Source organism: Meriones unguiculatus, chromosome 3 (assembly GCF_030254825.1).
Source record: "Meriones unguiculatus strain TT.TT164.6M chromosome 3, Bangor_MerUng_6.1, whole genome shotgun sequence".
In the NCBI taxonomy this organism is placed as follows: domain Eukaryota; kingdom Metazoa; phylum Chordata; class Mammalia; order Rodentia; family Muridae; genus Meriones; species Meriones unguiculatus.
Window position 1 is genome coordinate 179,781,310 of NC_083351.1, and position 27,786 is coordinate 179,809,095.

The following is a 27,786-nucleotide window of genomic DNA, read 5'->3' on the forward strand; positions in this document are numbered from 1 at the left end:
AGAACTTTAACTTTCTAGAGAGTGAAGGGAAGGAGGGAGCCTGGGAGCTAGAAGGACCCAGCTTTGAGATGTATAGCAAGTACTTGGGAGCTGAGAGTGAGGGAACCTGGAGGCCAGCATGGGCCCTGATATGCAGCTGCTGAGACATGTCCCTTCTCCAGAGGCAAAAGGAATGGCTTCTTTTGGGGATGGGGAACCATTTCCCAAATACCCAAAGAATGCCGGTACTTGGGAAATTGTATCTAATCACCAGAAATCCTTCTGTCATTCCGACTTTATGAGACATGACAATAATAAGGCATGAGAGCAGAATGGGGGGGCTGTAGGGACAGATAGGGATAGAAGGAGGGACACGAGGGAAAGAAATGGGAGCAGTTAATATGGTCAAAGTGTGGTAGCAGTAGAAAAATGTTAAAATAAAACATGTTCTTTTGATAAGTGAAAATGGGCCAATAATAAATTGCTAGTGTTAGGCCTTCTTGTCCTATTTTGTTCATCACATATTTTTTTCCATGATTTCTGGGTGTATTTGAGGGGGGAGCATGGAAAGGGGCTTTATTCTCGCTGATGAATTTTGGGTAGTTTCCTCAAATCCAGTGTCCCGTTCTCTCTTCCACTGCTGCGTGCAGTCTTCTGTCTTGTCCGACCTCTGAGCTGCTGATGACATACCAGACAGTGGTTCTCAGCTTCCTAATGCTCTGACCTTTAATACAGTTCCTCATGTTTTGTGACCTAGCAACCATAAAATTATTTCTCTGCTACCTCATAGCTGTAATTTTGTTACTGTTATGAATTGTATTGTAAATATCTGTGTTTTCCGATGGGGAGTGGTTGTCGGCCCACATAGGAGCATGCTTTGCACTTGGCATTTAATGAGGACCTTTTTCCCTTTTTTTTGTTTTGTTTTTGTTTTGTTTTTCAAGATAGGGGTTTCTCTGTGTAGCTGTGGCTGGAACTACTCTGTAGATCAGGCTGGCCCAGAACTCAGACACCCACCTTCTGGAATTAAAGGCATGAGCCACTACGACCTGGCAAAAATCCCTTTTCAAAATCTGTTGAAGGGCCAGACTGGTGGTTTAGGCCTGGTAATCCCTACTGTTCAGAGGTCAAGGACCATGAGTTCAAGGCCAGGCTTGTGTCCATCTCTAGAAGGATAAGTCTGAATAAGTGAGCTTGGTAAGCTGTGGAAATGTGATTGGATGGAGTGGTGGGGGTGACGGGGATCCTTTATGAGATCCTCACTGTTTTTCTTGATTTCAACCATGTTACAGCCCAGGCAGGTAAACTGCAATGTGAACTTTTTTACTCCCGCAGTCCAGATGCCCTTTACCAGATAGGTTTCTGCAGACATCTCTCTGGTCTAATGTGTTAGAATTGGGGAAAGTGATGTTCTTGTGTGTCTGTGGTCGTTAAGTGTTAGATCCTGGTTTTGCTTCTATTTAACACTGTAGATCAACCCTGTAGATCCATATTTTCCAAACTATCGGTGACAAAGATATAGTTCTTGAGCTTTTTCAGTCCTCCATGGTTTGGCATTTTGACAAACTACAATGAAAAGTAAATTGCTAGTCACAAGCTTGAATGTTGTGGTACCGTCAAGTCACCGCGTTTTAAGTTTGCCAAAAGCCGTGTCTCTCTTTCTTGTCATTGCCAAGCAGCGAAGCCCCTGGGGGTCAGGCCGCCCTCGGGTAGTGAGATCCGTCGTTTCCTAGCATTAGTTAGCTGTGGAAGACCAGACGTTAGCACCGCTCCTCTTGACACTTGTTGATTTCCATTTTTCTGGTGTCCGCATGTAGTTTTTTTGTTTTGTGTTGTCTTGTTTTCCTTACAAAGATGTCTGGGTGGCCACAGGTGGCACAGCGGGTGTTTGCCGCAGTGCACTCAGCCGGCGGGGAGCGAAATCCCCGCTGACTGCTCTGCATGTGCTTCTGTTACTGGGTATTTCCAAGGCATTCACACATTTGTGGTATTTGCAGCACAGCCGTCATCGTCCACCCTCTCCTGGGAGACAAGGTTTTTCTGTGTAGCCTTGGCTGTGCTGGACTTGTTCTGTAGACCAGGCTGGCCTCGAACTCACAGAGATCCACCTGCCTCTGCTTCCTGAGTGCTGGAATTAATGGTGTTTGCCACCCGGCTTGTACAGTTCTTTGAACTGAGTATATGCTGACACTAGTTTGACTTTTGGTTCTAGAAGAAGATCTCAGTTGGTTTTTACACTCCCGGCAGGACTGCCTTCTGGCCAGAGCAGTTCTTAGATACCAATCATTCTAGAGCTGTTACAGCATGGAGACACCTGGGGCCTGGGACACCTTACAGACTGATGAGTGTTCCCAAATCTCACTGCTTTCCGCTGCCTGGAGACTGGCTGATGAGATGAACCTGCGCTGTGCTTAGAGCAATTCCACCACACTGTTGAATAGTGTCTCTTCTGACTGATACTAACTGGGCACCTTCTCGCTTCTCCAATTGGCTGGCGTCCCTCATTAGGATCTGTAAGACTTCCGGCATGGGCCTGATGCAAACCTGAGCCAGCTGCTCTGTGAACTGATGGTGCTGGTATATCTATATATGTTGTCTTTTATCTGAGTTTTTTCCCCTTTCCTTCAGCCCTCTTTTCTAGCCTGCTAGCCTGACTTCTTGCTGTTGTACATTCCATTTACCTTATTCTCAAAGTGTGCTCATTACACTTCCATATTCTTCTGGCACATATAAAGGTTTTACTTACTTCTTGGCAGTTTGAGAATAGAGCAGCCATGTGTAGACAAATACTGTACTGTCATTCTTTAGGTGGTGGTGGGTGGCTGAGAGTATGTATGTGATGTACATAAATGTGCCTGTATGTGCAGAGGCCAGAGGTTGACTTTGGGTATCTTGTCCCATCATTCTCAACCTTACCAGAGAGGCAGTCCTCACTGATCCTGGAGCTCACTAATTGACTAGATTGGTTTGCTGGTGATAACCGTATCTTCCTGTGTTCACATCCCAGTACTGGGATTACACAAACCACACCCAGCTTTTTACATGAGGGGATCTGAACTCCGTCCTCACGCTTGCATAGCTAAGCCATCTCCAGAGGCCTGCTAGTCACTTCTTCAGTGTGCATCCACCGGATGCCTGCTCCTTGACCCCGTGGTTACTAAGCACTGAGAAACACGGCAAGAAATGCTAGACACGCAGCTTACACCTATGCTCTGGTGATCAGTGCGACATTCATTCTGCTTCCTTCTAGTTTTCCTAAACTGAAGGCTTGTTTGGTTTGTCTTCTCTTCACTTCTCAGAAAGGTGTCAGCTTTGGAAATTTTCATCTTAGCCCTGGGGTGCTGATGCATAGTGTATGGAGGGTTTGCCCAGCGTGCGTGAAGTCCTAGGTTTGATCTCATAAGCTGGGCATGGTTGTGCTTGCCTATAGTCCAGACACTTAAAGGCGGTAGCAGGGAGTTCAAGGTTCAAGAGTACCCTTGGCTGTACAATATATAAGACCCTGTCTTAAAACAAAACCAAAAGCACCCTCCCTTGGAGTTCCCAGAGCAGTGTTTTTAGCTATGTCTTGCTTTGTTCTGCCTGCCTCTCTTTCTCTTGACCCTTGTGCTTAAGCCTTTATTATGACATTTAACGCCAACTCTGCTTCAAAAGAAAAAGAAAGAACAGGAAAAGCCTGCCTCAGAGTTTAGTGATTTATCAGTGTCCTAGAGAGTGCTTTCTTCTGACTGAGCAGCAGCACACCCTCTGGAAATAACTCACTGTTGTGTTTGGGTTTTAGCCGATTACACCTCAACAAGAAGGCAACAGACAAACAACCCTACAGCAAGCTCCCTGGTGTCTCTCTCCTGAAACCCCTGAAGGGGGTGGACCCCAACCTGATCAACAACTTGGAGACATTCTTTGAACTGGATTATCCCAAAGTGAGTATAGCACTGTGCCCGGGAGAGATGGGCATTTCAACACTGTATGTGAGGCAGAAGCCTTGATGTTTTATATACATAAAGTGAAAGTAAGCTTTGCTTGCAGTAAGAAAGCTGGAAGTTTTTCCAGCCCGTATTCTATATGTGAATGCAAAGGAAAGTTTATTTTTGTGAATGAAAGAATACTTCGTTGATTATGAACAAATCTTAGCCTCTTCCTTACACTCTCACATGGTTTTGAGGTGGAGCATAATTTCACATTTCCTGCTGTCATCCCATCTTAAAGCTCAAAGACCTAGTTCCATGCAGTTCTTTTTATATGTCACATTCTTTTGTATTTACGTTGGTGGGAGAGGAAGCTGTGTTGATGATCTTCAGTATGTAGTGAGTAACAGCATATGCCAGAGACAGTTCCTATTCTTTCATAGTATAGTTTCCGAAGTAGGGTCAGGGAAATCCGCAAAGTCCCTGCATCTAAGGGAAGTTTTTGTTCTGACAGTATTTTTCTTTAAAAACGTTAACGTGGTTAAATGTGGCACAAAACCTTCTAGTTCTTGAGTACATATAGCAACTATTCAAAATTACCTTTTAAAACACTGAATTCAGAGGTATTTTCTTTAAAAAAAAAAACAACAACAACTCTCTTTTCTTTGCTCTTTCTCTCAGAAGTTACACAAATGAATTAACAAATGAACTTGTTACCTGCTCTGGGCCAGCCGCTGTCTAGGGACTAGGAGTCTAAGTCCATTTCATTATAGGATGTATATTCTGTTGCAATCCAAATACAACATTCTCTGTAAAACCTGGTATGTGAAGTAATCCTTTATAAATAGTAGTTTAAACTGTTTGTACTTGAAGGGTTGGGTGTACCTCAGTACAGTACTTGTGTGGCGTGCATGAAGTTCTGATCCACCACCAGCCTGTAGAGGTGGGGAGATAGAAGCTGAACCCTTGGTCTTTGGTACATAGGAAATTTGAGGCCAGTATAGACTCCATGAAGCAAATGGTGGGGGTGGGGGGAGATGTTTTTGTTTTTGCCTAATATGCAATATAATTAATTAATATATTAAAGCACATTTCACAACTTAGGGCATAGCTTGGTAATAAGAATCTCTGTTTAGCATGTAACCCATGGTTTTTGGTGCAGAGGGAGTTTGAGGCCCTGGCTTCAGTTCCCAGCGCCAACCCTCAAAATTTTGTTTTAAATGGCATTTTGTCCTCTTTACTATAGAAAATGTTTACATTCCTAATGTCTACAGGTCTGAATCAATGAGGAGACTTTCTCTCACTTACACTTTTAAATAGTTCTTTATACATCTAAATTTGTTCATGAATATAAAGATAGCATTCATTATTAACTGAAATTTCAAGTGGTTTTGTTTCTTTATTTTTTGTTTGTTTATTTGGTCGGTTTGGTTTTTCAAAACAAGAATTTCTCTGTGTAGCCTGGCTGTCCTGGAACTTGCTCATGTAGACCAGGCCGGCCTCGAACTCACAGCGATTCACCTGCCTCTGCCTCCCTGGCACTAGGATTAAAAGCGTGTGCCGACACTGCCCAGCTCACAGTTTCAAGTGTTAACGTCTTAAATACCCAAGGACGAAGTATGATTAATTTGAAGACTTTTTTTAGCTGTTGGTCTTTACTCTTGGTCTTTAGACACTTCACAGTTTGAAAAGAGAAGGTGAAAGTGATTGCAGTCACATGGATTTGCCGGGGCTGCCTTCTTCCAAGCTCTCCGTCTATATCAGCAGTTCAGTTAGAATAGTTTACCATCTGTTCCATCTCTTGAAGATTTAGGAAGTCAGTGTTTCTTTTTAGTTTAGTTCAGTCTTTGTTTTTCAATACAGAGTTTCTTTGTGTAGCATCGGCTGTCCTGGACTCGCTTTGTAGAGATCCATGTGCCTCAGCCTCCCTGAGTGCTGGGGTCACAGGCGTACACCACTGCGCTCCTCTTGAAAGTCAGTGTTTCTAAAAATATCTTAAAAGTATATTTTTAATATGTACTCTATTTTTAATGTGTATATATGTCCAGTCTTCTAGAATATAAAAAGTACCCAAAAAGTTATTCTGTGCATTAGCTAGGAAAAATGTTAATCACATCTAGTGTTTTGCCAGTTATAATTGGAGGGATTTGACTATCTTAGTTCAGAGATTCCTAGCACCCAGGGAGACATAGAGGTGATATGTCATTACAATATAGTGCTCCAGAAAACACTTAGAGTGCTTCCTTCCGTTTGCTAAAATTCTAAAAGAAGGAAAGAATGAAAGAAGAGAGAAAGAGGAAAGAAAGAAGCTGTCTTAGGTGTTTGTTCCTGGATACTGCGGAGGAATTTTATTTGTAAGGTGACTAATGAAGTCGTTTTGTGTGTTGCATGGGACTGGAGAGACGGCTTAGCAGTTAAGAGAACAGACTGCTCTTGCAGAAGACTAAATTCAGTCCCTCATAGCCGCGTCAGGCAGTTCACAGTGGCTATAACTGCAACTCCAGAAGATCAGACTTTGTGCTCTCCGTGGGCGCCTGCACACACACAATGAAAGTCTTTTTTGTATTTAAAGATTTTGGTGCCACCTGATTTCTCTCTTTCCTTCCATTGAGTATAATTTACATTTTATGAAATTCTGTCTTCCTTGGGGAAGAGGCCACACTGAGCCTTTTCCTTGGTGTCTTAGGAATGATCTGCTTAGAAGCACTTTCTTCCCCCTTGCTGTTCATGCCTCTCATATAGTACATATTCCAGAAGGGTTAAGGAGTTCTTCAGGGTGCGCCTGGCGGAGCGCCTTAGTAGGTAGGAAGAAAACGAACTGTTATTTTGCCCTTTAAAAGTCACCTAGCCTTTCCAGTCGTCATCAAGACTGTCTTTCCCTACTGTTTTGAGAGAGCAGGACAGCGTGTAGACTCAGCCCTCTGAGAAGTTTCAGGGTGGTAGGAATGGCACCCTTTGCGCTCTCAGACTTTTATCTGGTCTTTTGAGGCCAGGTGACTATATGATTAAGAGATTTTTAAAAATAATAATAAAAATAAACGGCCTTGCTGACAAAACCTTTCTTAAATTTAGTCCTTGTGTTCAACCACAGATTTCTTTTCTGCCAGTATTTTTGCGAGGTAAGATGCATGCTGAAGGCGTCATGAATATTTTGTTTCTGCTTTTTGCTTTTTATACTTATGCATAGAAATAAACAGAATGGGCTTTCCCGTGGCTTGAGTCTGTCCCTGTGATTTAACTACTTCAAAAGTTACAGGAAAGTTTGGGTAGGGCCATTTAAGTGGTCAGAAATGCCTTTCCAACTTAAAAAAAAAAAATCTAAGGACTTTTTCAGAAGATCTGAGTTTAATTCCTGGGAAATGAAGGCCATTCCGTCCGCTGTGGGCGTTCTTTGCGGTTTGTAGTGGCTTCATGAAGCGGTGCTGCCCTGCGGGACGGCCCCCGGACAAGAGGGGTGTGCTTGGCTTCTCGGTGTCGCCTTTACACCCCCTGCACGTCCCGCGAGCTTTGAGGCACGCTCAGTGCAAGTCATGAGCAAACTTGATATGCAGGTTGTCAGTGGGACAAGCGCCTGTCTGAGAAGGACAGGTGCCAACCTCAGGCACTGCCAGGCTCTTCCTGCTGCTGTCTGACAAGTCCTGGGCCTGGAGAGCTGTCTCCACCCAAGCAACACGTGTCATAAGCAGCTGGGTCCCTTTGGAGTCCTCGTAAATTTTAAACTTTATGCACACAATTCCCTCTTTGTCTTTCAGTTTTGGTCGATCTAGAAATGCTAACAGTGTGTGCTGGTTTTATAATGGGTTAATGTTAAATATCTTCTTTTGACCAGTATGAAATACTCCTTTGTGTACAAGATCATGATGATCCAGCCATAGATGTGTGTAAGAAGCTGCTTGGAAAATACCCAAATGTTGATGCTAGATTATTTATAGGTAAGTACCAAAGTCTATGTTAGCCATTTTGCTTTGGTAGTTTTAAGTATCGGTAATCTTGCCTCAAACTCTAGATTAGAGTATGAGACACTCAGAAAAGTTAGATAGCATGCTTGCGCTCAGTGTGTTTCTAATGTGGGGCGAAAGATATTTCTATTCCTTCAAGGGAAGTTATGAAAAAAAAAATCTGGGTTACCAAATGGCACACATAAAAATATTCTATTCAATAATCAGGTTATGAGTATTTGTTGTTTTCTAATTTTTTTTTTCCCTTCTGAGACAGGGTTTCTCTGTGTAGCCTTGGCTGTCCTGGACTTGCTTTGTAGATCAGGCTGGCCTCGAACTCACAGAGATCCACCTCCCTGAGTGCTGGCATCACAGGCGTGTGCCACCTCACCCAGTTCTCTGTATTGTTGTAACTACTGTAACTTCAAAATGAGTCCTGTGGGGGTTTTCTGTCTGTCTGTCTGTTTTGTTGGTTGGTTGATTTTCACTTATTCCCTACCACTAAATAAAATGTGATTATGATATGGTATAGTATAATGTTGTAAAATATGTATATATGGTGGAATGGCTAAATCAAATCAATTAACGTGCATATTAGCACCCTGATATGTGGTGATGGAGCTCAGCAGTTTTCGGGTGTTCAACATATACACGGTGCTGTAAGCTCATTAGGCCGAACAATTATTAAGTAACAGTTCCTAGTGCTAGTGGCAGAATTTGTGAATTAGAAAACACATTAGGTTGTCGAAGACAAATGAAAAATTCTCCTTTTGTGAATGAGTAAATTTTATAGATTTATTGTCCATGAATAATAGGAAATATTTAAAAATTAAAAATGTTTAAAGTGTGAAATATGGCAGTATTGTATTTCTTTCTCCATCATGTATCATTATAGCATTTTTAGCGTTATATAAATCTTACTGTTGTATTTTTGCATTTTTAGGTGGCAAAAAGGTTGGCATTAACCCTAAAATTAATAATTTGATGCCAGGATATGAAGTTGCAAAATATGATCTCATATGGATTTGTGATAGTGGAATAAGAGGTAAGGTTTCTCCTGTTTTATAAAACTATTCATTGGATGATAGACAGCAAAAACATCTTGAAACTGTGTTATTTATCAGTCTGTGGTTTGCCTGATAATTTACTTCAACATATTTATGGTATTATGTTAGCTGTACTCATTAAGATTTTAATTTTTTTATGACCTAACCTAGATGCTACATGTATTAAAACTTTTGCATTTTGAAGAGGAAAATCTCAGCCATTAAAAAAATAGTCATGAAAGGTGGTGGTGGTGCATGCCTTTAATCCCAGCACTTATCCGAGCACTTGGGAGGTAGAGGCAGGCGAATCTCAGTAAATTCAAGGCCAGCCTGGCCTACTGAGTGAGTTTCAGAAGAACCAGGGCTACAAAAAGAAACCTTATCCAAAACAAAAAACAAGAAAAGTAGCAGTGATTCATTATCCCATCTCCAGCCTTTCTCTGGTATAACATTTCTTATTTGTTGGACTCTTTTGCTTGTATCTTTTGGGCTTCTGTAATATGCTATTCTACCTAAAGAGTCAAATCAACAAACTCATGTTTCCTAAAATACATAAATTTATTAAGGCATTTGTGTCTTTTAAAAAACCTATTTAGATGATTTTAGCAAGAAGTTTCTCTCCTGAACTAAAAATGTGTAGCTTTTTGAAGTTTGATGTTCTCAGAATAGGTGATTAATATTATTAAATCCAAATGTTCAAAATAATATATTTCATTGTAATTTAATGGACATTTTACTAAAAATTTCTTTCTTCTTCTTTCTCTGCGCCCCCCCCCCCCCCAATTTTAGTCATTCCAGACACATTAACTGACATGGTCAATCAGATGACAGAAAAAGTGGGCTTGGTTCATGGGCTGCCTTATGTTGCAGACAGACAGGGCTTTGCTGCCACGCTAGAGCAGGTAAGCACAGCGCTTATAAATTGTCCTCGTCACACCAGTGGACCTGGCTACCTGACCTTAGCTTCATTGCCCATGTGGGACCCTGCTGAGAGCACTCGTATCCCTCCAGAAGGAACTTCTTGGGTCCCTGGGTCACTTACTGTCTTGGCCTGATGGGAATGGCTGTGCAGAGGAGACTGCTGTCTGCCCTGCCCCGGCTCAACACTCATTTTTCCTCCAGAATATCCTCACTCTAGACTGTTGTCTTACATGATGTTCTTTTAAACTGAAAGTATTTTGTGACATACTGTAAAGTATTTCAAATACAAAAAAAAGTTCATGCAAGTCTTTATTTAGAAGAAAAAGATCCTTCATTTCCTGATCATGCTGAAAAACATTCTGCCTTCCTTCCTTTCCTTCCTTCCTTCCTTCCTTCCTTCCTTCCTTCCTTCCTTCCTTCCTTCCTTCCTTCCTTATTAGTATACAAAGCTCTGGGTTTCTTTAAGGCAAAATGATATATGTCATTTTGTTGACTCTCAACTCCCCTCCTCTCTATCTTTCTGCCTTTACGTCTTCTTTTTGTTTTTTTTCCCCCTCTTCAATCTTTCATCGTTTGAAAGTGCTGGGAATCAACCCCAGGGACTTAAACATGCTGGGCAAACTTCCCATCACTGGGCGACATCCTCAACTCTTTCTCTTTGGAATTACAATCAAGATCTTAACTCGTGTAAGGAATGATCAACTATGGAAACACAAAAGATGCACATCACTTCCCCTCCCAAAAGAAAGCCTACTCCCCACTAAATAAGCCACTAAGGTTCAGTTTTGTGTGGTCATTTTTTTTCACTTGTGTTCGGTTTGGGTTTTGTGTTTTTCTTATGTGCCCTTTAAAAGACATGGTTCAGAATGTACTCTAGAAGCAATTCATACATTAGTCTTATCACTTCATAAGCTTTTCCCATATTAAAGCTTTATAAAGGTCAGTTTTTATTAGCTTGTCATACCTACTCTTATATTGTCAAACAGAAAGCAAGGGACAGGCTCTCGGTATCAGGTTGGATGTTTGTCCACTTCCTCTTTAGCACATCTTACGTTCACTTGATTATTCTAATTGCCACAGACTCAAGAGGGTAAAGCACATGACTGTAAGGACTTTGATTTGTCCTTTGGCAATTTAATCTCTCTCTTTCTGACTCCCCTATACATCTATGTGTGTTCATGTGTGTATGTAGAGAGAAGAGCATGCATGGGTATGTGGAAGTCAGAGATCAATATCAGGCTTCTTCCTCAGCCACTTTCCACTTTATTTTTTGAGACACTGATTCTCAGATCCTCGCTGAATCTGGAGCGTCCCAATTTGACTGGACTGCCTGGCCAGCACGGTGCAAGGACCCTCCAGCATCAGATTCCACAAGGACTGGGATAAGTGCATATCATATACAGCTTCTTGCCGGGCGAGGTGGCGCACGCCTGTAATCCCAGTGCTCAGGGAGGCAGAGGCAGGGGGATCTCTGTGTATTCGAGGCCAGCCTGGTCTACAAAGGGAGTCCAGGACAGCCAAGACCACAGAGAGAAACCCTGTCCCAAAAAACAAAACAAACAAACAAAAGCCACAATCCCCAAAACCCATTTCCAGCTTCTTTTATGTGTATGCTGGGTCTGTAGCTAAGATCATTGCGTTTGTGTGCCCCTCACTTTGTCATCTCAGCCTGAGGTCTCTTTCCTAACACTGCCTTTTCTCCTACTGTAAGAAATTGTTAGTCTTAAAATCTTGAGTCTTCTGGTTGGTAAAAAGAACTGCAGGTGGCTGTTTTAAAGTAAAATACTTTAGAAATATACACAGATGTTTATATCAAATGAAAGTACTTCCCAGAATGCACCCCGTCTACTATGCTTTGAATGAATGAAGATCTAACCAGAAGAATCTTCCTGCGAGATAAAAGAAATCTTTGCCCAAACCGCCAGCCCTCCCTGGTGCTGTAGCCTTAGGGAGCTGCTTAAGGCTTAAGGCGGATGCTCTGGTAGGGTTAGGTTTGACTCAATCACGGTGCTTCACTGGAGTCTGAATTGAGCACAGGTAGCAGGAATCAGTCTTAGCTGCCTTGTAAAATCCTGTTGTGCTGCTCTTTGTGAATAACTACCGTGAAGAGGGCCCTGCAGCTCCGCACTTGAAGGGAATTAAAAAGGGCAGCGTATCTGAGGAACCAATAAATAGGCTCTATGTCTAGCAAATAGAGCAGCGACAGTCAGTTCCACTGTTGACGGATCAGGTTGTAGATCTCAGGACTCCAAAGTGTTACAGAGAAAAAACAGTAAGAGAGCAGGAGCTGGGGAGGCGGCTCAGCGGCTAAGTGCTGTTGAGTGCTGTTCTGGTAGAGAGAGAGGACCAGAGTTGGGTTGTCGGCACCCAAAGTGGGCAGCTCACGGTAGCCTGTAATTCTGTTCCATCTCCAGAGGGTCCCGAACCTCCAGCCTCCACAGAAACCCATGCAGGGGCATGTGACTCCCCTGCAGACTTACAGGAATATACAGAATTAAAAATAAGCCTAAGAAGAAATAAAATTGTCCTAAACATTGGTGCTATCCATATATGTGGTCTGTGTATATGTATACATGCTTATACACACAAATATATACATACATGCACATGCCACTAAATGTTTTAAAATCAGGAGACATTAAATATTAACATTTTATATACTATTTAATATTTACTCTTTATTTTTACATCTAAAGTCCTTTTGGGGTTTATCTTCTAATCTATTAATTTTATAAAAGATAATGTTTACCCAAATGTAGAATATACTTTTCCCATCATTTCTCAGTAACGATGATAGCAAGAGTAGTCAGCCAAAGAAATCACTAATTGCTTGGACTACAGTGATGTAATTGTCTGTTTCTTATCCAGGTAGTGTATGTGACCATATTAGGACACTCACTCAATCATATTTTAACAGAAAGTATTAGAAAAGTTTATAAGCTTCATATTTTTATCATTAAAACCTAATTGACTATTTCTGTGTTTGTTTTTTTTTGGGCAGGTATATTTTGGCACTTCACACCCAAGATCCTATATTTCTGCCAATGTAACTGGCTTCAAATGTGTGACAGGAATGTCTTGTTTAATGAGGAAGGATGTGCTAGATCAGGCAGGAGGGCTGATAGCATTTGCTCAGTACATGGCTGAAGATTACTTTATGGCAAAAGCAATAGCTGACCGGTAAGAAAACTAAAGTGTTTTAGTATCCAGCTTACTTGTATTGGCTTATTTTTTCTGTTCCCACCATGAATTTAGGCTACTTTATTTTATTATTTTTGCTAGTGAGCATTCATATCCAATTAATGTAGGTACCAGTAGCAAGTATCTTCCTCCATCGCTTCCCGATACTGTAGTCTGAAAGGAAGCTTTTGAGAGCATGTAGGTAGAAATCTCTATGTGTAATCATAATTTCTTGGTGTAATCATAAATGAATGGGTGAGTTTTTAAAAAGTACTATTTGAAACTAAACTTTCTCCACTGTTGTCTGTAGTTTATACACATGAGTGTTTTACCTGTGTGTGCGTGCACCGTGTGTGTATCTGGTGCCTTTGGAGTTGAGAAGAAAGCATCTGATCCCCTGGAACTGGAGTGCCTGATAGTTCTGAGCCACCATGTGGTGCTGGGAACTGAACCCAGGGTCCCTGTAAGAGCGAGCGATAAGTGCTCTCAAACCACTGAGCCAGCTCTCCAGCCCAAAACTCTGAAGTTTCTTAGCACATAATAGCATTTCTGTTTTGGTTTAAAGGAGGTAACTGCTTTGTATGGTTTCTTATTTTAAAACATCTTCTTGATAAAGAATGTATTTGAAGTTCTTGCATGTGGTGTCTGTGAAGCTCACCGTCACCTAATGTCTTCTGAGACAGTGCTTACGCTGTTTACTCTGCAGTGATTCACGAACGCAGACCAGTCAGGCTTGGCTCTGCATCAGCGCAGACACAGATCACATTATAATTACCTTCATCTTCAGAGGTTGGAGCTTTGCAGTATCTGTTCAAGTTCACCACACACACACACACACACACACACACACACACACACACTTGGGGATGACCAGAGACAAACTACTGAGCACAGAACTCTGCTCACTGACTATGGCTGCACTTAAGTTCCTGAGCCGAAAAGCCTAGGGAATGCAGCTCCTTCCAGTTGGAATGTGTCACCATTGTGGGCTGATACGATTGCGCAGAAACAGCCATAGTATCAGTGTGTTCATCTTCAAGGACTGGGCTTGTCCTGAATACCAGGCCCTGCTTACTCTGCAGTGATTCACGAATGCAGAACCAGTCAGGCTTGAATGTGTCCCATCAGCGTAAACAGAGATCACATTATAATTATCTTCATTTTCAGAGGTTGGAGATTTGCAATGTCTACGCAAGTTGCCATGCAAAACTCTGGTTCGTACTCGATTTCTCAGTTTCAATCCAGAATGATCAGGTAAGTCAAAGTATTGTTTTATACTTTGTTAAAATGGATGTGCATGTGTGATATGCTACATGTATGTATAATATGATTGGAAAATGCATCTGGTGCAGGTGTCATGGTTCACCCTTTTAGTCCCAGCACTTTGAGAGGCAAATCTCTTTGAGTTCAAGGTCATCCAGAGTTACATAATAGAGACTCTGTCTTGAAAAAAAAATTTTTTTTTCTGTGTATAGAAAAAAATACATCTAAAGATTAATTTGCTTTCAGAAAAGTTTGGTTTTTTTTTTTAATTAAGATAAATTGAATGCCTAAATCTATTTTCTTTAATAATACTGAAATTAAAAAAAAAAAGATGTTGAAACTAACCTCTGTATTTGTCAGAGTCTAGACCATGTAAATGAATGTAAAGCCATTTTTATTTACTAAATAAAAATAGAAAAGAGTTTCATAAAAGCAAAACTGAAAAAGGAAGTCTGGGGACATAACTAAGTTGAAAGACTGCTTTCCCAGCATGCAGACAGCCCTGGGTTTTCTCCCCACACAGCTTAGGTGTGGTTCCTGCCTGTAGTCCCAACACTTTAGGGAAAGAAGCAGAGGATTAGGAACTGAAAGTCATCCTTGCTACATAAGGAGTTTGAGGCCAAACTGAGCTTCATAAGAGAAAGCATAATAAAGGCACACACCTGTAATCCCAGCACTGGGGAGGCAGAGGCAGGCAGAGCTCTGTGAGTTTGAGGCCAGTCTGCTGGTCTACAGAGGGAGTTCTAGGAGAGCCAAGGCTACACAGAGAAACCCTGTCTTGAACAACAAAACAAAACAAACAAAAAAGACTATATAAATAAATAAATAAGAACATTTCAAAGAGGATAGCCTTTCTAGGTATGAGAAGGCTGAATGCTGATCGTCTCTGTGGGACTGGCCAGCAAGGGCAGGGCAGGGCGGTGCTGGTACGGGTGGTTGGGCGTGAGGATTGGTTGGTTAGTTGTGTAACCAGGCTGTCGTCTTAAAATCCTCTCTGTTTTTTTTTTTTTCAGGTGGACCAAATTGAGAATTAATATGCTTCCTGCTACAATAATCTGTGAGCCAATTTCAGAATGCTTTGTTGCCAGTTTAATCATTGGGTGGGCAGCCCACCATGTGTTCAGATGGGACATCATGGTTTTTTTCATGTGTCACTGCCTGGCATGGTTTATATCTGACTACATTCAACTCAGGGGTGTCCAGGTATGTGGATACACAAGAAAGGGTTTGCAAAAATCTGGTGAGGGACCAAAACTAGTTTAGTTTAGAAAAGGTTGAAGGGGGTTGGAGAAGATGGCTCAGTGGTTAAGAGTACTGGCTGCTCTTCCAGAGGTCCTGAGTTCAATTTTCAGCACCCACTAGGTAGCTCACAGCCATCTATGGTGGAATCTGATGCCCTCTTTTGTCACGAAGCCATGTATTCAAATAGAGCACGCATATACATAAATATATAATACATAAATATTTTTTTAAAAAAAAGAAAAGGTTGAAGAAAGTCTGAGTCATTCTTTAGCTTCATATCAAAGAGCAGAAGCCAGGTGCACTGGGGCACATCTGTGATCCCAGCACTCGGAGGCAGAGGCAGGTGGATCTCTGTGAGTTGGAGGCCAGCCTGATCTACAAAGGGAGTCCAGGACAGCCAGGGCCACACAGAGAAACCCTGTCTTGGCCTTGGGGGCGGGGGGATAGAATGTAGGCATAAAATGAAGCAAAATTTAGGAACTTACAGTTAGCTCAGGAAAATGATGTTAAGCAAATATTCAAACTGAGACTGCAGTTATTTTCACACTGCTTGTACTAATGATAAGCGGTTTTTGTTTTTTTGTGTGTGTGTGGTTTTTGTTTTTGTTTTTTTTTTAGATAGTATTGCAAGGTACTTAAGTCACCCAAAGAGACACCTTTGATTTCATTGGTGCCAAGAGTAGAATTCCAGGAGCTCATTCTTTCTTCCCTCTCTGTCTGTCTGTCTCTCTGTCTCTGTCTCTGTCTCTCTCTCTCTCTCTCTGTGATCACTGTGCTCTTGTCCTCCCATCTACCATGTGGCTTTTGAGGGCTGAACTGAGGCCATCAGGCTTTGGCAACAATTGCCTTCCCTTACTGGGCCATCTCACCAGCCTAGGAATTTTATTCTTTGACTGTATATTTAATCCGGCAGGAAGTAAATTGATTTTTATGTTTAATTCTCAGGGTGGCACACTGTGTTTTTCAAAACTTGATTATGCTGTGGCTTGGTTCATCCGCGAATCCATGACGATATACATTTTCTTGTCGGCACTGTGGGACCCTACGATAAGCTGGAGAACTGGCCGCTACCGGCTGCGCTGTGGGGGGACAGCAGAGGAGATCCTCGATGTGTGACGAGAGCTGTGTGGCTGCGCGGGACAGACAGAAGGATTACAAATTATGTTTATAGAAGTGCTTTCAAGGATCTACCTTCAGTAGTTTTGTCACATGGTATCTGCTCTTTAATTTATTCGCATGGCACTTGCATCTGTGAAAGGAAAACAAAACAAAACACATCTGTAGTCTTGGCCAAATAGAGTATTTTGTGGAAGTAGAAAATCAGGACAATTGGTTCTAGGAAACTGGGTTTGTTTTTGTTGTTGTTGTTGTTGTTTATTTTTTTAAACAAATAAATATATATATCTATATATATATATATATCTACACACAAAATGACTGCTCTGCAGCAGACACCATGACAGTACCCTTCAGTAGGGAAAGTTTCTTATGTGAGTGTACTCATTCTGAGGTCTGTGTGGGCAGGACAACGGCAGCTCTGTGAGAGAAGGGGGCAGGCTGCGGCCTCCCCTGTGTGAACTGAATGATGTTGTGCAGGGAGGAGCCAACTGAGAAACTTTTTCATGCTTTATGCCTACCTCTTGTAGTTGTTGCAGAGCAAATAGAAGTTAGAAGTTGTAATACGGTAGCTAGGCCTTGCAAAAACAAATGGAAAACTTTAAAATAATAATAATAATAATAATAAAAGAGCTGGAGTCTAGTATTTATAAGAATCTGTGAGAATTTTTTTTTTTTTTTTTTTTTTGTCTCATTGCAATGAACCAAAAGTGGCTGAGATTGGTTTTTAATTGTAACCATGAATTGAAGGCATCTTTTGGACCAACTGTTGTTGGTTCTGTCTTGAAACATGTTAATCACTGTGCTGTAATTACGAGAGCTGAATCTTTCCTTCCCTGCTCCTCACCCAGCCTACCCCATCTTTCCTTAGCTTTTTTTTAGGGGTGGGAGTGGGGTGTGATCTTGTTTTAGTGTGAGTGGATGTTTTAATAGCTGTAAGGAAAAATGCATTTCAGACACAGTTCACACAGGAGCTATTTTCTTACTCAATATGTCTGTATTGTTAATAAGAATGTAATTTCATGATACAGGTATTTAATATCTTTTTTAAGTAAGTAAATATTCTAGCTATCAGTAAATTGCAGTAGAGAATTAACAGGACGTAGTGAGGTTTGCTCTTAAAATCAATCAGTATCAAACTAAGTCTGCTGTGTGTGTTGTTTGTTTTTGTTTATCTTTTTTTTACTATAATAGTCTAGTTTTATTTAAATTGAATTTTTGTATTCAGTTTGTATGACAATAGACTAGGTCAGCCTAGTTGTAAATGCATGCTTTACTTTACTCTTCTCTCTCCATCACGCAACTAAACTTGCTTGTCAGCCTGTGCTTAACTTGTGGTGAACTGGACTTTTGTTTAAAATAAGCAAAAGTGTACGGGACGGTGCATCAGCCTTTCCCCTGTCTTTTTCACGTGGCATTTGCTTTTCCTTCAGAATCTGGTCGCATGTTGACCCTCAGATGCCTGCTGTTAACACCAGCACCGTGGCAGCTTCACACCCCGTGTTACGTGGCTTCCGTGTGGGTGCATAGCGTGTAGCCTATTAGCAATAACTTCCTGTTTATAGAGAACATTTTCATCTTACTGAGCCAATCCATTTGCCTAATGACTATACACACAGTCTAAACTGCAATATACATGTGAGTGTATATACTATAAATACACAGGGCACATTTTTCTGGGCCAAACTTTGTTATCCTTCCCTCTCTCTCCTCCCTTCCCCCCTCTCTCTCCTGCCTTATGATGAATTTGTTTGAAGGGCATTTTCTTCATGAGCAAAGGCTTGGATGCATATTCCTTTTTTTTTTTCCTCTCTCTGTGAAATGGGTAATATTGTCCCCTGAGGAAAGTTGCACAGTGAAAACCAGTCTAGTTATGATCCACTGAGTATTTGTTTGTTTGTTTTTTAATCTGTCTTCCATGAGTTGAGTTTTGCTGAGCATGTTTGTTATTTGTTAGTTTGTTTGGTGGAGTTTGGTGGATGTCATTCTTTGCACTGCTGAAGTGAAATCTTGCTGACTAGTTAGCTTTTTTGTTGATCTCAGTATGGGCAAAGAAACAAAATCCAAATGTCTGGACAGATTTCTTGTGTTCTGTAAATATATTTTTTAATGTTCTGTATGTGTGTTTTATGTGGTCATGGAGTATTTCCTTAGAGCGAAGCTTCAAGTACACAGAGAGTAACTCTTTGTCTAGCAAGTTTGGAGTGAAGATAAAATAGTAAGAAATACTGTAAATATCAAAGCATCACAGCAGAACTGTAGGATCCCAAATTTATAATAAACTGTCTTTTTAAAAAAACCAATTATGTGTCTAGAATATATCATGTTTTATTATTTAAAATCATTATCTTAAGTTTTTTGTTCAAAAAATAAAAATTTGAATACGATCAACATGAGCAGTGGTGTACTTCTGTTTACTCCCTTCTTATGCTGTGCTCAGTGCTCCTACAAGCTGTGCTCCCTTCTTTCCTTCCTTCCTTCCTTCCCTCCCTCCCTCCCCCCTCCCTCCCTCCTCCCTCCCTCCCTCCCTCCCTCCCTTCCTCCTCCCTCCCTCCCTCCCTCCCTCCCTCCCTTCCTCCTTCCTTCTTTCCTTCCTTCCTTCCTTCCTTCCTCCCTCCCTCCCTCCCTCCCTCCCTCCCTTCCTCCTTCCTTCTTTCCTTTCTTCCTTCCTTCCTTCCTCCATTTGTTTGTTGGGACAGGGTTTCTCAGTGTAGCTCTGGCTATCTTAGAACTCACTCTGTAGACCAGGCTGGCCTCAAACTCACAGAGATCCGCCTGCCTCTTCCCTGGGTGCTGGGCTTTAAAAAAAAAAAAAAAAAAAATTATCCTTGCACTTGGTCTATGCTGGACTTAAAGGGTGGCTTCTCTGCACATTGGAACGGCCTGGAGAACATGAAGTACAGGCACCCCACCCACACATCTACATTAATCATTCTGGGTGGGGTGGATTCTGCTGTGGCTGCACTTGGAGAGTTACTGGTCCCTGATAACTGACCTCTAGTACAGACCCAGAGCTGCCTCTGGGAACTCTGGGCTGCAGCCTAAACTCTGCCTTTCAGTTGTATTGCTTCTAGAGATGAGGAAGGAAAATCGGTCCGGAGGAAGGCCTGGAATGGGCATGGCTGCCTGAGGTGCTAAGGTACACCTCAACACGGTCCCAGTGGGCTTTCCTCAAGAGGGTGGCATTCCCAGACCCGTCAGCACTAACCCATGAGAGACAATGACCTGGAGAACAAATCCAGGTGCGAGGAATGGAAGTGTGCGAACATTCTCAAATTCATGTTGAATGCTGAGTGTGAGTGTTCCCCAGAGCACAGTGACTGGCTAGACATGCCCTGTCAACCTCCAGGAGGACCTCCCCCATCAGTGGACTTGGAGAGAGGCATGGGAGGAAATGAGGGAGAGGGCTACAGCTGGGATACAAAGTGAATAATTAATATAAAAAATTAAAAGCAAAAATTTAAAAAAAAAATACGAGCAGCAGCCTAAGAACCAGTCTGAGCTTAGCCTTCACAGGATCCTTTCCAGTTCTGACAGGCTGGTGGAGTCTAGGTGTCGGGATGTTTTCATGTGGTTGTGCTCTGTAGACTGTTAGTCATCAAGACATCCATGCTAATAGCATGAAGACATAATTACATGACAAACAGTTTAGGGATATCATTCCTTTGAAGGGCTGAGGATCTGTGCACCAGCTCCCCTGAACACCACACCTCACAGTGTAATTAAGGCCCAGCCTGGGCTACAGTTGGAGGCTGAAACAGAAAGATTGAAAGTTGGGGCCCTGCCTGAGATACATAGCAAGAAAAGTGGAAGGTTTGGGAGTCGCCTCAATGAGCTGGTGTCTGAAGGTGACCACAGTACAGGGTCGACAGATCAGAGAACAGAGGACAGAAACACCCAGGAAGGAGCTAGAGAGATGGCTCAGCCACTGTAAAGCACCGGCTTCTCCTCCAGAGGACCTGGATTTGACTCCCAGCGTCTATGTGAGATCTGTAACTCTAGTTCCAGGAAGTCTGACATCCTCTTCCTGCCTCTGAGCACAGATATGCATGCAGGCAAAATGCTTATACATGTAAAATAATATCTTACAAAATCCAAGAAGACAAACTCCCAAGCCTGAGGTTATGTGGACTTCTTGGTGACCCTGGGACTTTGGTCATCTTGTTGTTCTGAAGCCCCGTTTATTGCTATATGCAGTGATGGACATTGAAGTCCTTCCCTGGGCTGAGATCATTAGTTGAAGTGTATAAAGTATGGTGATTCACAGTTCTTTTCCGCGTCCAAATAAGAGAGAAATTCCCATGGGAGTATTTTGGAAAGTGGTTTTAGAAGGGGGAGGGGCATCATGGATCGTTGAATGGGACAAAGTCAGTGAGATAGGGAGCAGGTATGTCCACGGTGCTGCTGGATCTCCATTTAGAGTGAGTTGTCTCACACAATGAAGCTAGAATTTTTCTGTGGGAGAAACATCCTTGCGCGGTGATTTTTCTTAATATAGTATATTTTATTCCATAAGAGAGGAAGGAAAGGGTTTTCAGATGTTTGTTCAACCATGTTCATAGCAGCTTTATTTGTTATAGCCAGAATCTGGAAACAACCCAGATGTCCCTCAACCGAAGAATGGATACACAAATTGTGGTACATTTACACAATGGAATACTACTCAGCCATTAAAAACATGGAAATCATGAAATTTGCAGGCAAATGGTGGGATCTAGAAAAGATCTTCCTGAGTGAGGTATCCCAAAAGTAGAAAGATACACAGGTATATACTCACTAATAAGTGGATATTAGTCATATAATATAGGATAATCATACTAAAATCTGTACACCTAAAGAAGCTAATCAAGAAGGAGGACCCTGGGTAAGATGCTCAATCCTCATTCAGAAAGGCAAACGGGATAGTCATCAGAAGAGGGAGAAAACATGGAACAGGACAGGAGCCTACCACAGAGGGCCTCTGAAAGACTACTCTGCAGTGTATTGAAGCAGATGCTAAAACTCATAGTCAAACTTTGGGCAGAGTGCAGGAAATCTTATGAAAGAAAGGGGAGATAGACCTGGAGGGGACAGGAGCTCCACGAGGAAAGCAAGAAAACTAAAAAATCTGGGCACGGGGGTCTTTTCTGAGACTGATACTCCAAGGACCATTCATGGAGATAACCTAGAACCCCTGTACAGATGTAGCCCATGGTAGCTCAGTGTCCAAGTTGGTTCCCTAGTAAGGGGAGCAGGGGCTGTCTCTGACATGAACTCAGTGGCTGGCTCTTTGACCACCTCCCCCTGAAAGGGGAGCAGCCTTACCAGGCCACAGGGGAAGACAATGCAGCCAGTCCTGATGAGACCTGATAGGCTAGGGTCAGAGGGAAGGGGAGGAGGACCTCCCCTATCAGTGGACTTGGAGAGGGGCTAGGGAGGAAAAGAGGGAGGGAGGGTGGAATTGGGAGGGGACTACAGCTGGGATACAAAGTGAATAAATTGTAATAAATAAATAAATAAATAAATAAAAGTAAAAATAAAACTGGTCCTATCCCTGAAGATACTCATTCACCTCTTTTGCTGAAGAAACTCGCAAAGAAAGACATCTCTAGGGACCCTAATTCAGCAAGGTGAAGTAACAGAAGTGAAATGATCTGGGCTTAGGAGGGTGTGAAGAAGAAATGAAAGTCATGACACATTTATTTAGAATCTGCAATGACATGTTTTCCACCCAAAGTTCCAGCAACACTGGGTAAAACCAAAGATTCTGGCTTGAGTTCTCTAGAAGAATTCCTCACCCTCCCCAACATACACTTCCCAGCCCTGGCCACAGTTTTTCTTTGTTTTGTCATTGGCCTCTCTCAGCTTAGGCTGCTTATTTCTGACTTGAACTGCACTACTCTAACCAAACCATCTTAACCTCTGGCTTTGGCTTCTTTTTGACTTCACTATTTAGCCTTGGCTGTCCTGGACTCTGTAGATCAGGCTGTTCTCAAACTCACAGCATCCTCCTGCCTCTGCCTCCCTGGGTACTAGGATTGAAGGCATGTGCTGCTGTGCCTAGATTCACATAGATATTTAACCCTATCTAAATGAACATCTGAATGGTTTCTTAGAGAGAGAGAGAGTGCTGAGACAGGGTCTCTCTACATAGCCCTGGCTGTTTGGGAACTCACTGTGTAGACCAAGCTGGCCTTGCTCTCACAGGGATGGCTTGCTTCTGCCTCCTGAGTTATTTTACATGTCTTTTCATTTTAACCATAAAAAAAACGATTTACATGACCAAACAGAAATCTTTTTAGTCTTCCAAACTCTTGATATGTAGGGCGTTGTTTCGCCGAGACAAGACAGGGTGGTGGTGGAAATAATTCCTGTTTGTACAAGTGAGTGAGACCCTGGGCGTTGTCTGGGTCAAAGATCTTTCCCCCCAAATTTCCCTTCCTCTTTCTGTAGTTCTGGCTTTCAAGTAAGAGCATTTTCAAATGCTCCGTTTCTAGTTGTGGAACAAATGGTTCTTGGCCTTGGTGCTGGTCTTCCCGCTATGTCTCTGAACTCCAGAGGCAGAGTGTGCTGACTGCGCAGGTCTTTGCTGTAGAAAAAAATACTAATAAGCAGCTGCGTGTGATGCTGCACGCCTGTGATCCCAGCGTGTGGGAGGCAGAGGCAGGCCAGCCCCTGTGGGTTCGAGGCCAGCTGGGTCCACATAGTTCCAGCACAGCCTGAGCTATGTAGAGCAGCACTTGTCAGCCCCTGGGTCTTGACTCCTTTGGGAGCTGAATGACACTTTCACAGAAAAGCATCAGAAAACATGGATATTTACAGTACCGCTTCTAACAATAGCAAAATCACAGTTATGAAGTAGCAATAAAAATAATTTTATGGAGCTGGGGAGATGGCTCAGAGGTTAAAAGCACTGGCTGCTTTTCCAAAGGTTCTGAGTTCAAGTTCCAGCAAACACATGGTGGCTCACAACCATCTATAACGAGATCTCCTGGCGTGCAGGTACAACACTGAATACATTATAAATAAATCTTAAAAAAAAAAAAAGAAAGGAAAGAGTTTTATGGTTGGTGTCATCACAATGTGAGAGATTGTATTAAGGGGTCACAGCGTTTAGGACGGTTGAGAACAACTGATATGGAGACACCCTATCTCAAAAAAGAAAAAAATGAGAGAAAAGAAATCATTTTTCCTGTTCCTTAAAAGCTTGAAGATATTTATCTGTAAACATGCCCGGCCACGTCTACACCTGCCTGTTTATTTGGTTGATAATAACTGGTTTATATTTTCCACCTTTTAAAAGTCAGCTGTAGTTGTTTCTACCTTAGAGATGCACGCAGCATTTGTGCAGTCCTCTTTGAATGTTGTCTGTTCTGGTCACAGAAGCGTCTGTTCCAGAGCTGTCAATCATGTGCTCATTGATCTGAGTGCTTTGGTCTGAGAGGAAAGTCACGGGAAAAGCCAATGGGTGTCTTTCTACTATTAAGAACACTTGACCTCATTGCCCTTCCTCTTTCTCTGTTTTGTTAAAACTAATTTATTTTTTGGCAATTTCATACATGTGTATAAAACACTTTGATCACATTCATTCCCTCTCTTCCTCCCACCAAGTCCCCATCAGTCTTTTGTTTTGTTTTTTGGGTTTTTTTTGTTGTTGTTTTTGTTTTTTGAGACAGGACTTCTTTGTGGAGCTCCAGCTGTCCCGGAACTCGCTCTGTAGACCAGGCTGGCCCCTGGAATTAAAGGCATGACAAAAGTACTTGGTTTATCCCTAGTGGCCTGTGACTTCCTCAAGGTGAGCTTTTTTGACTAGGTCCACAGTTACCACAAATAAACCCACCTGTGGATCTATCGAAAATCAGTTGGTTACCATGTAACAGCTGTGCCACTATTGTACCAATAAGTACCCCTCTTGCCTGGCAAGTTGATATGGTAGCTTACAAGGTCTAAAGCTGGGGAAGACCATTGCTGGCTTTTCTCTGCCAGCTGTTTATACAGCAACTGTTGGCATTATGAATGCTAGACAAAAGAGATGAAGTTCCCGGTCCAGTGATAGCATGTTTTCCCTAGATTCTGCAATCAGCACTGGTGTCTTCAACAGTATGGTCTTATCACATATTTTTGGGTAATCCGTAGCAACAGCCATAACCTTTATAGTTAAGGAGCTTTCTTGATCAGCAGTGCCTGGGATATTCTCTCACACCCAGCACTGGGAATTTTGTTTGATAACCCAAGGCTTCTGGGATCAGCATGGGACCTACATTCAAAATAATTTTGTTGTTCTTGATTTGTTTTGGTGTTTTATTTGAGACAGAGTTTTGGCTGTTCTGAACTTGCTTTATAGACCAGCCTGGCCTTGAACTCACAGAGATCCACCTGCCTCTGCCTCCCAAGCGCTGGGATTAAAGGCATGTGCCACCATGACTGACCCTTTAAATATTCTTTAATTAGCTTTTAAAGTGGTGGGTTTCCATGTAACTATTTATGTCCTTCTGTTTGGTTAACCCTCTCCCAACGTTGCTCCATCTTTTCTCCAACCCCGTTTCAACCTTACCACTCTTGGTAATCTGACACTCCTGTTCTTTGTAACATTTTTAGATTTTTATTTGTGTGTGTGTGTGTGCAGGGAAGTGCACCCTGAGTGTGCAGTGCATGCAGAGGCCAGAAGAAGGTGTCAGACCTGAAGACAGCAGTTGGGATCCCCTTGAGGAGGCTGCTGAGAACCAAGCCCGGGTCCTCTGCAAGAACAGCGAGCTCTCTCAGTTCCCAGGCACCTTTCCAGCTTGCCTCTCCCGGTCTTCACACCACGAGTGTTCAGCCACCACCGCCCCATCTGTAAAGCCTTTACCCCCCCCCCCACAGAGAGAGAGACAGACATACACAGTGTGCACACACAAACACCCCCCCACAGACAGACATACACAGTGTGCACACACAAACACACACACACACACACACACTGATACTTTTTTTCACCTCCAGATTTCTTCAGAAGTTCCAGTTTAAGCACACAAATCTAAAAATCTGAAGCTGTGATCTGTGAGAGGGGGCATGCAGTGTTTGTGGTTGCTTAATACAGTTACTTCCAGTTCCAGCTGTTTCCCCCAAAATGTCATCATTTTATTTTCTTTTTTCACGGATGAACACAATTCAATTGTGTATTGTACATTTTTATCACTAGTCACCCTCTGACGGAAATCTAGGTTCATTCCGTTTCCCAGCTGTTGTGAGTAGGGCGGCAGGGAACATGGATATGCAGGTTTCTCTGCAGTAAACTATGGAGTCCTTTGGGCATATGTCAGTAGGGTAATAGATGGGTCAGGTGGCAATTCTTGTTCTAGTTTTCTTGAGAATCCTCTAGACTGACTTATACTCCCATCCAGAGTGTTTAAGAAAGCCAGGTCTGGTGGGCTTTAGCCCCAGCACTTAGGAGGTAGAAGCAGGTCTCTCTCTGTGAGTTTATGGCTATCCAGAGCTACATAGTAAAACTCTGTCTCAAAAACAAACAATACCCCTCCACTCCCGCCCTATAAAACAAGCCAGTGAGTGTGTAAGGGTTCCTATTTTCTTACACCAATGCCAGTGTTTGTTGTCATTTGTAGTCTTGATAATGACTGTTATGACTAGAACAAAGTGGAATCATAAAACAGTTTTAATCTGCATTTCCCTGAGTGACTCTGGCCCTCTGTGTTTGCTCTTGGAGCAAAGTGGCAGGTGAAACCAGTGGCCCCGCCCAACTATCAAGAACACCTGGACCTGTGGCCCCTCTGGTTGGGTTGTTGCTGTCACTGTTTTTGAGACAATGTCTCCTGTAGCTCAGACGTGCCTAGAACTCTCCAAGGCCAGCTGAGTCTGGCCTTGAACTCCCAATCTTCTGCCTCCACCTCACCTCCCAAGTGTTGGAATTATAGGCCCTTCTTTTTAAAACTGCCGTGCTTTATGGAGCCTTCAGGATAAAGCCTGAAGCTTTGTGGCCAGGAGGCCACTTAATTCTTGCCGGAGGCCTCCATCCTCACTTCCTGCCTATTTCCTTGCTCCACTCATAAATCTCCTGTCAGCAAACTTTCTGCAGGAATCTGGTTTCTTCTGCTCTTTATCTTGGTGCATGTTGCTTCCTCAACTGGGTTCCTGGTTCCTTACCAGCTTCAACTCTACCCCTCCGTTTTAGCTCAGATGGCCCCTGCCCAGGGTGTTCCCAGCATCCTCACCTGTAAATACTGTCTGTGCCTACACAGCCTCACCCTTCACTTCTGCCCTAGCTCCTAGCACATTCATTTTAATTTCCCCTTTGATTGTTGTGTTTATCTTAGATTGGGGCTGTCAAGGGTAGAGAGGATTAGTAACTTGCTTGGCCCTGTATTCCCAAGCCCCTAGCCTCGAACTCGACACAAAGTCCTTTCTATTGAGTGAATTAATGAGCAAATAAAGATAAGCAGTCTTAACACTCACTCATTGCTACTATTATTCCTGAAACTAGTCATACAGCAGCCAAACCCACAGACTGAACAGGCAGGTTCATGTTTCATGGGTTTTGGAACATGGGTTCATGTTCCAAAATAACCACTTGCTTCCTGTACAGACTAGACACCACAGTGCAGGGCAATGTTATCAGTTCAAGGTTGGCATTAGAATTCAATGGGAAAAAAGCGCACACCTTTAATCCTAGCGCTGGGAGGCAAGGGCAGACAGATCTCTATGAGTTTGAGGCCAGCCTGGTCTACAGAGTGAGTTCCAAGATAGCCAGGGCTGTTACACAGAGAAACCCTGTCTCGGAAAAAAAATTTTTTTCAATGTGACTACATATATGAAAAGTTACATTCTCTATAAAATGTTTTCTATTGCTGTGGTACAGATTTCAAGGACTCAGTTCTTAGGACTCATAGAAAACAAAACCTTGGAGCTCGGGGTATGAGTGGCTCAATGGACAAGAGTGGTCACTAAAAAGCATGAGGAACAAATAAGCTTAACAATGTTTTAAAAAAACAAAGTATGAGGCGCTGAGTCCAAACGCCGGAGCCCACGTAAGAAGCCAGGGATGGCCACACGCAAGCCTGTCCCCACAGGCTCTTCAGGGCAGAGACAGGCAGATCCCTAGGAGCTGCTGGCCACAGCGCAGCTCCAGGTTCAGCAAGACACCCCATTCGGAGGAGTACAGCAGAGAGTGATTAAGCAGGACACCCAGCGCCCTCCCCTCCCTCGGTTACTTTGTGAAGT

The 27,786-nt window shown here is 42.7% G+C and overlaps 1 protein-coding gene across 1 annotated transcript in view; it reads left to right on the top strand.

The window, feature by feature from the left end:
- Positions 1 to 18,984, top strand: part of Ugcg (UDP-glucose ceramide glucosyltransferase) — a 32,871-nt gene extending 13,887 nt beyond the window's left edge. The window contains exons 2-9 of the mRNA XM_021664674.2: positions 3,761 to 3,902; positions 7,717 to 7,819; positions 8,769 to 8,870; positions 9,661 to 9,773; positions 12,794 to 12,972; positions 14,140 to 14,226; positions 15,249 to 15,438; positions 16,423 to 18,984. Of these exons, the coding sequence (XP_021520349.1) occupies positions 3,761 to 3,902; positions 7,717 to 7,819; positions 8,769 to 8,870; positions 9,661 to 9,773; positions 12,794 to 12,972; positions 14,140 to 14,226; positions 15,249 to 15,438; positions 16,423 to 16,593 (1,087 nt within the window). The 3' untranslated portion in view covers positions 16,594 to 18,984. The remainder of the gene's footprint in view (positions 1 to 3,760; positions 3,903 to 7,716; positions 7,820 to 8,768; positions 8,871 to 9,660; positions 9,774 to 12,793; positions 12,973 to 14,139; positions 14,227 to 15,248; positions 15,439 to 16,422) is intronic.
- Positions 18,985 to 27,786: the final 8,802 nt, after the last annotated feature.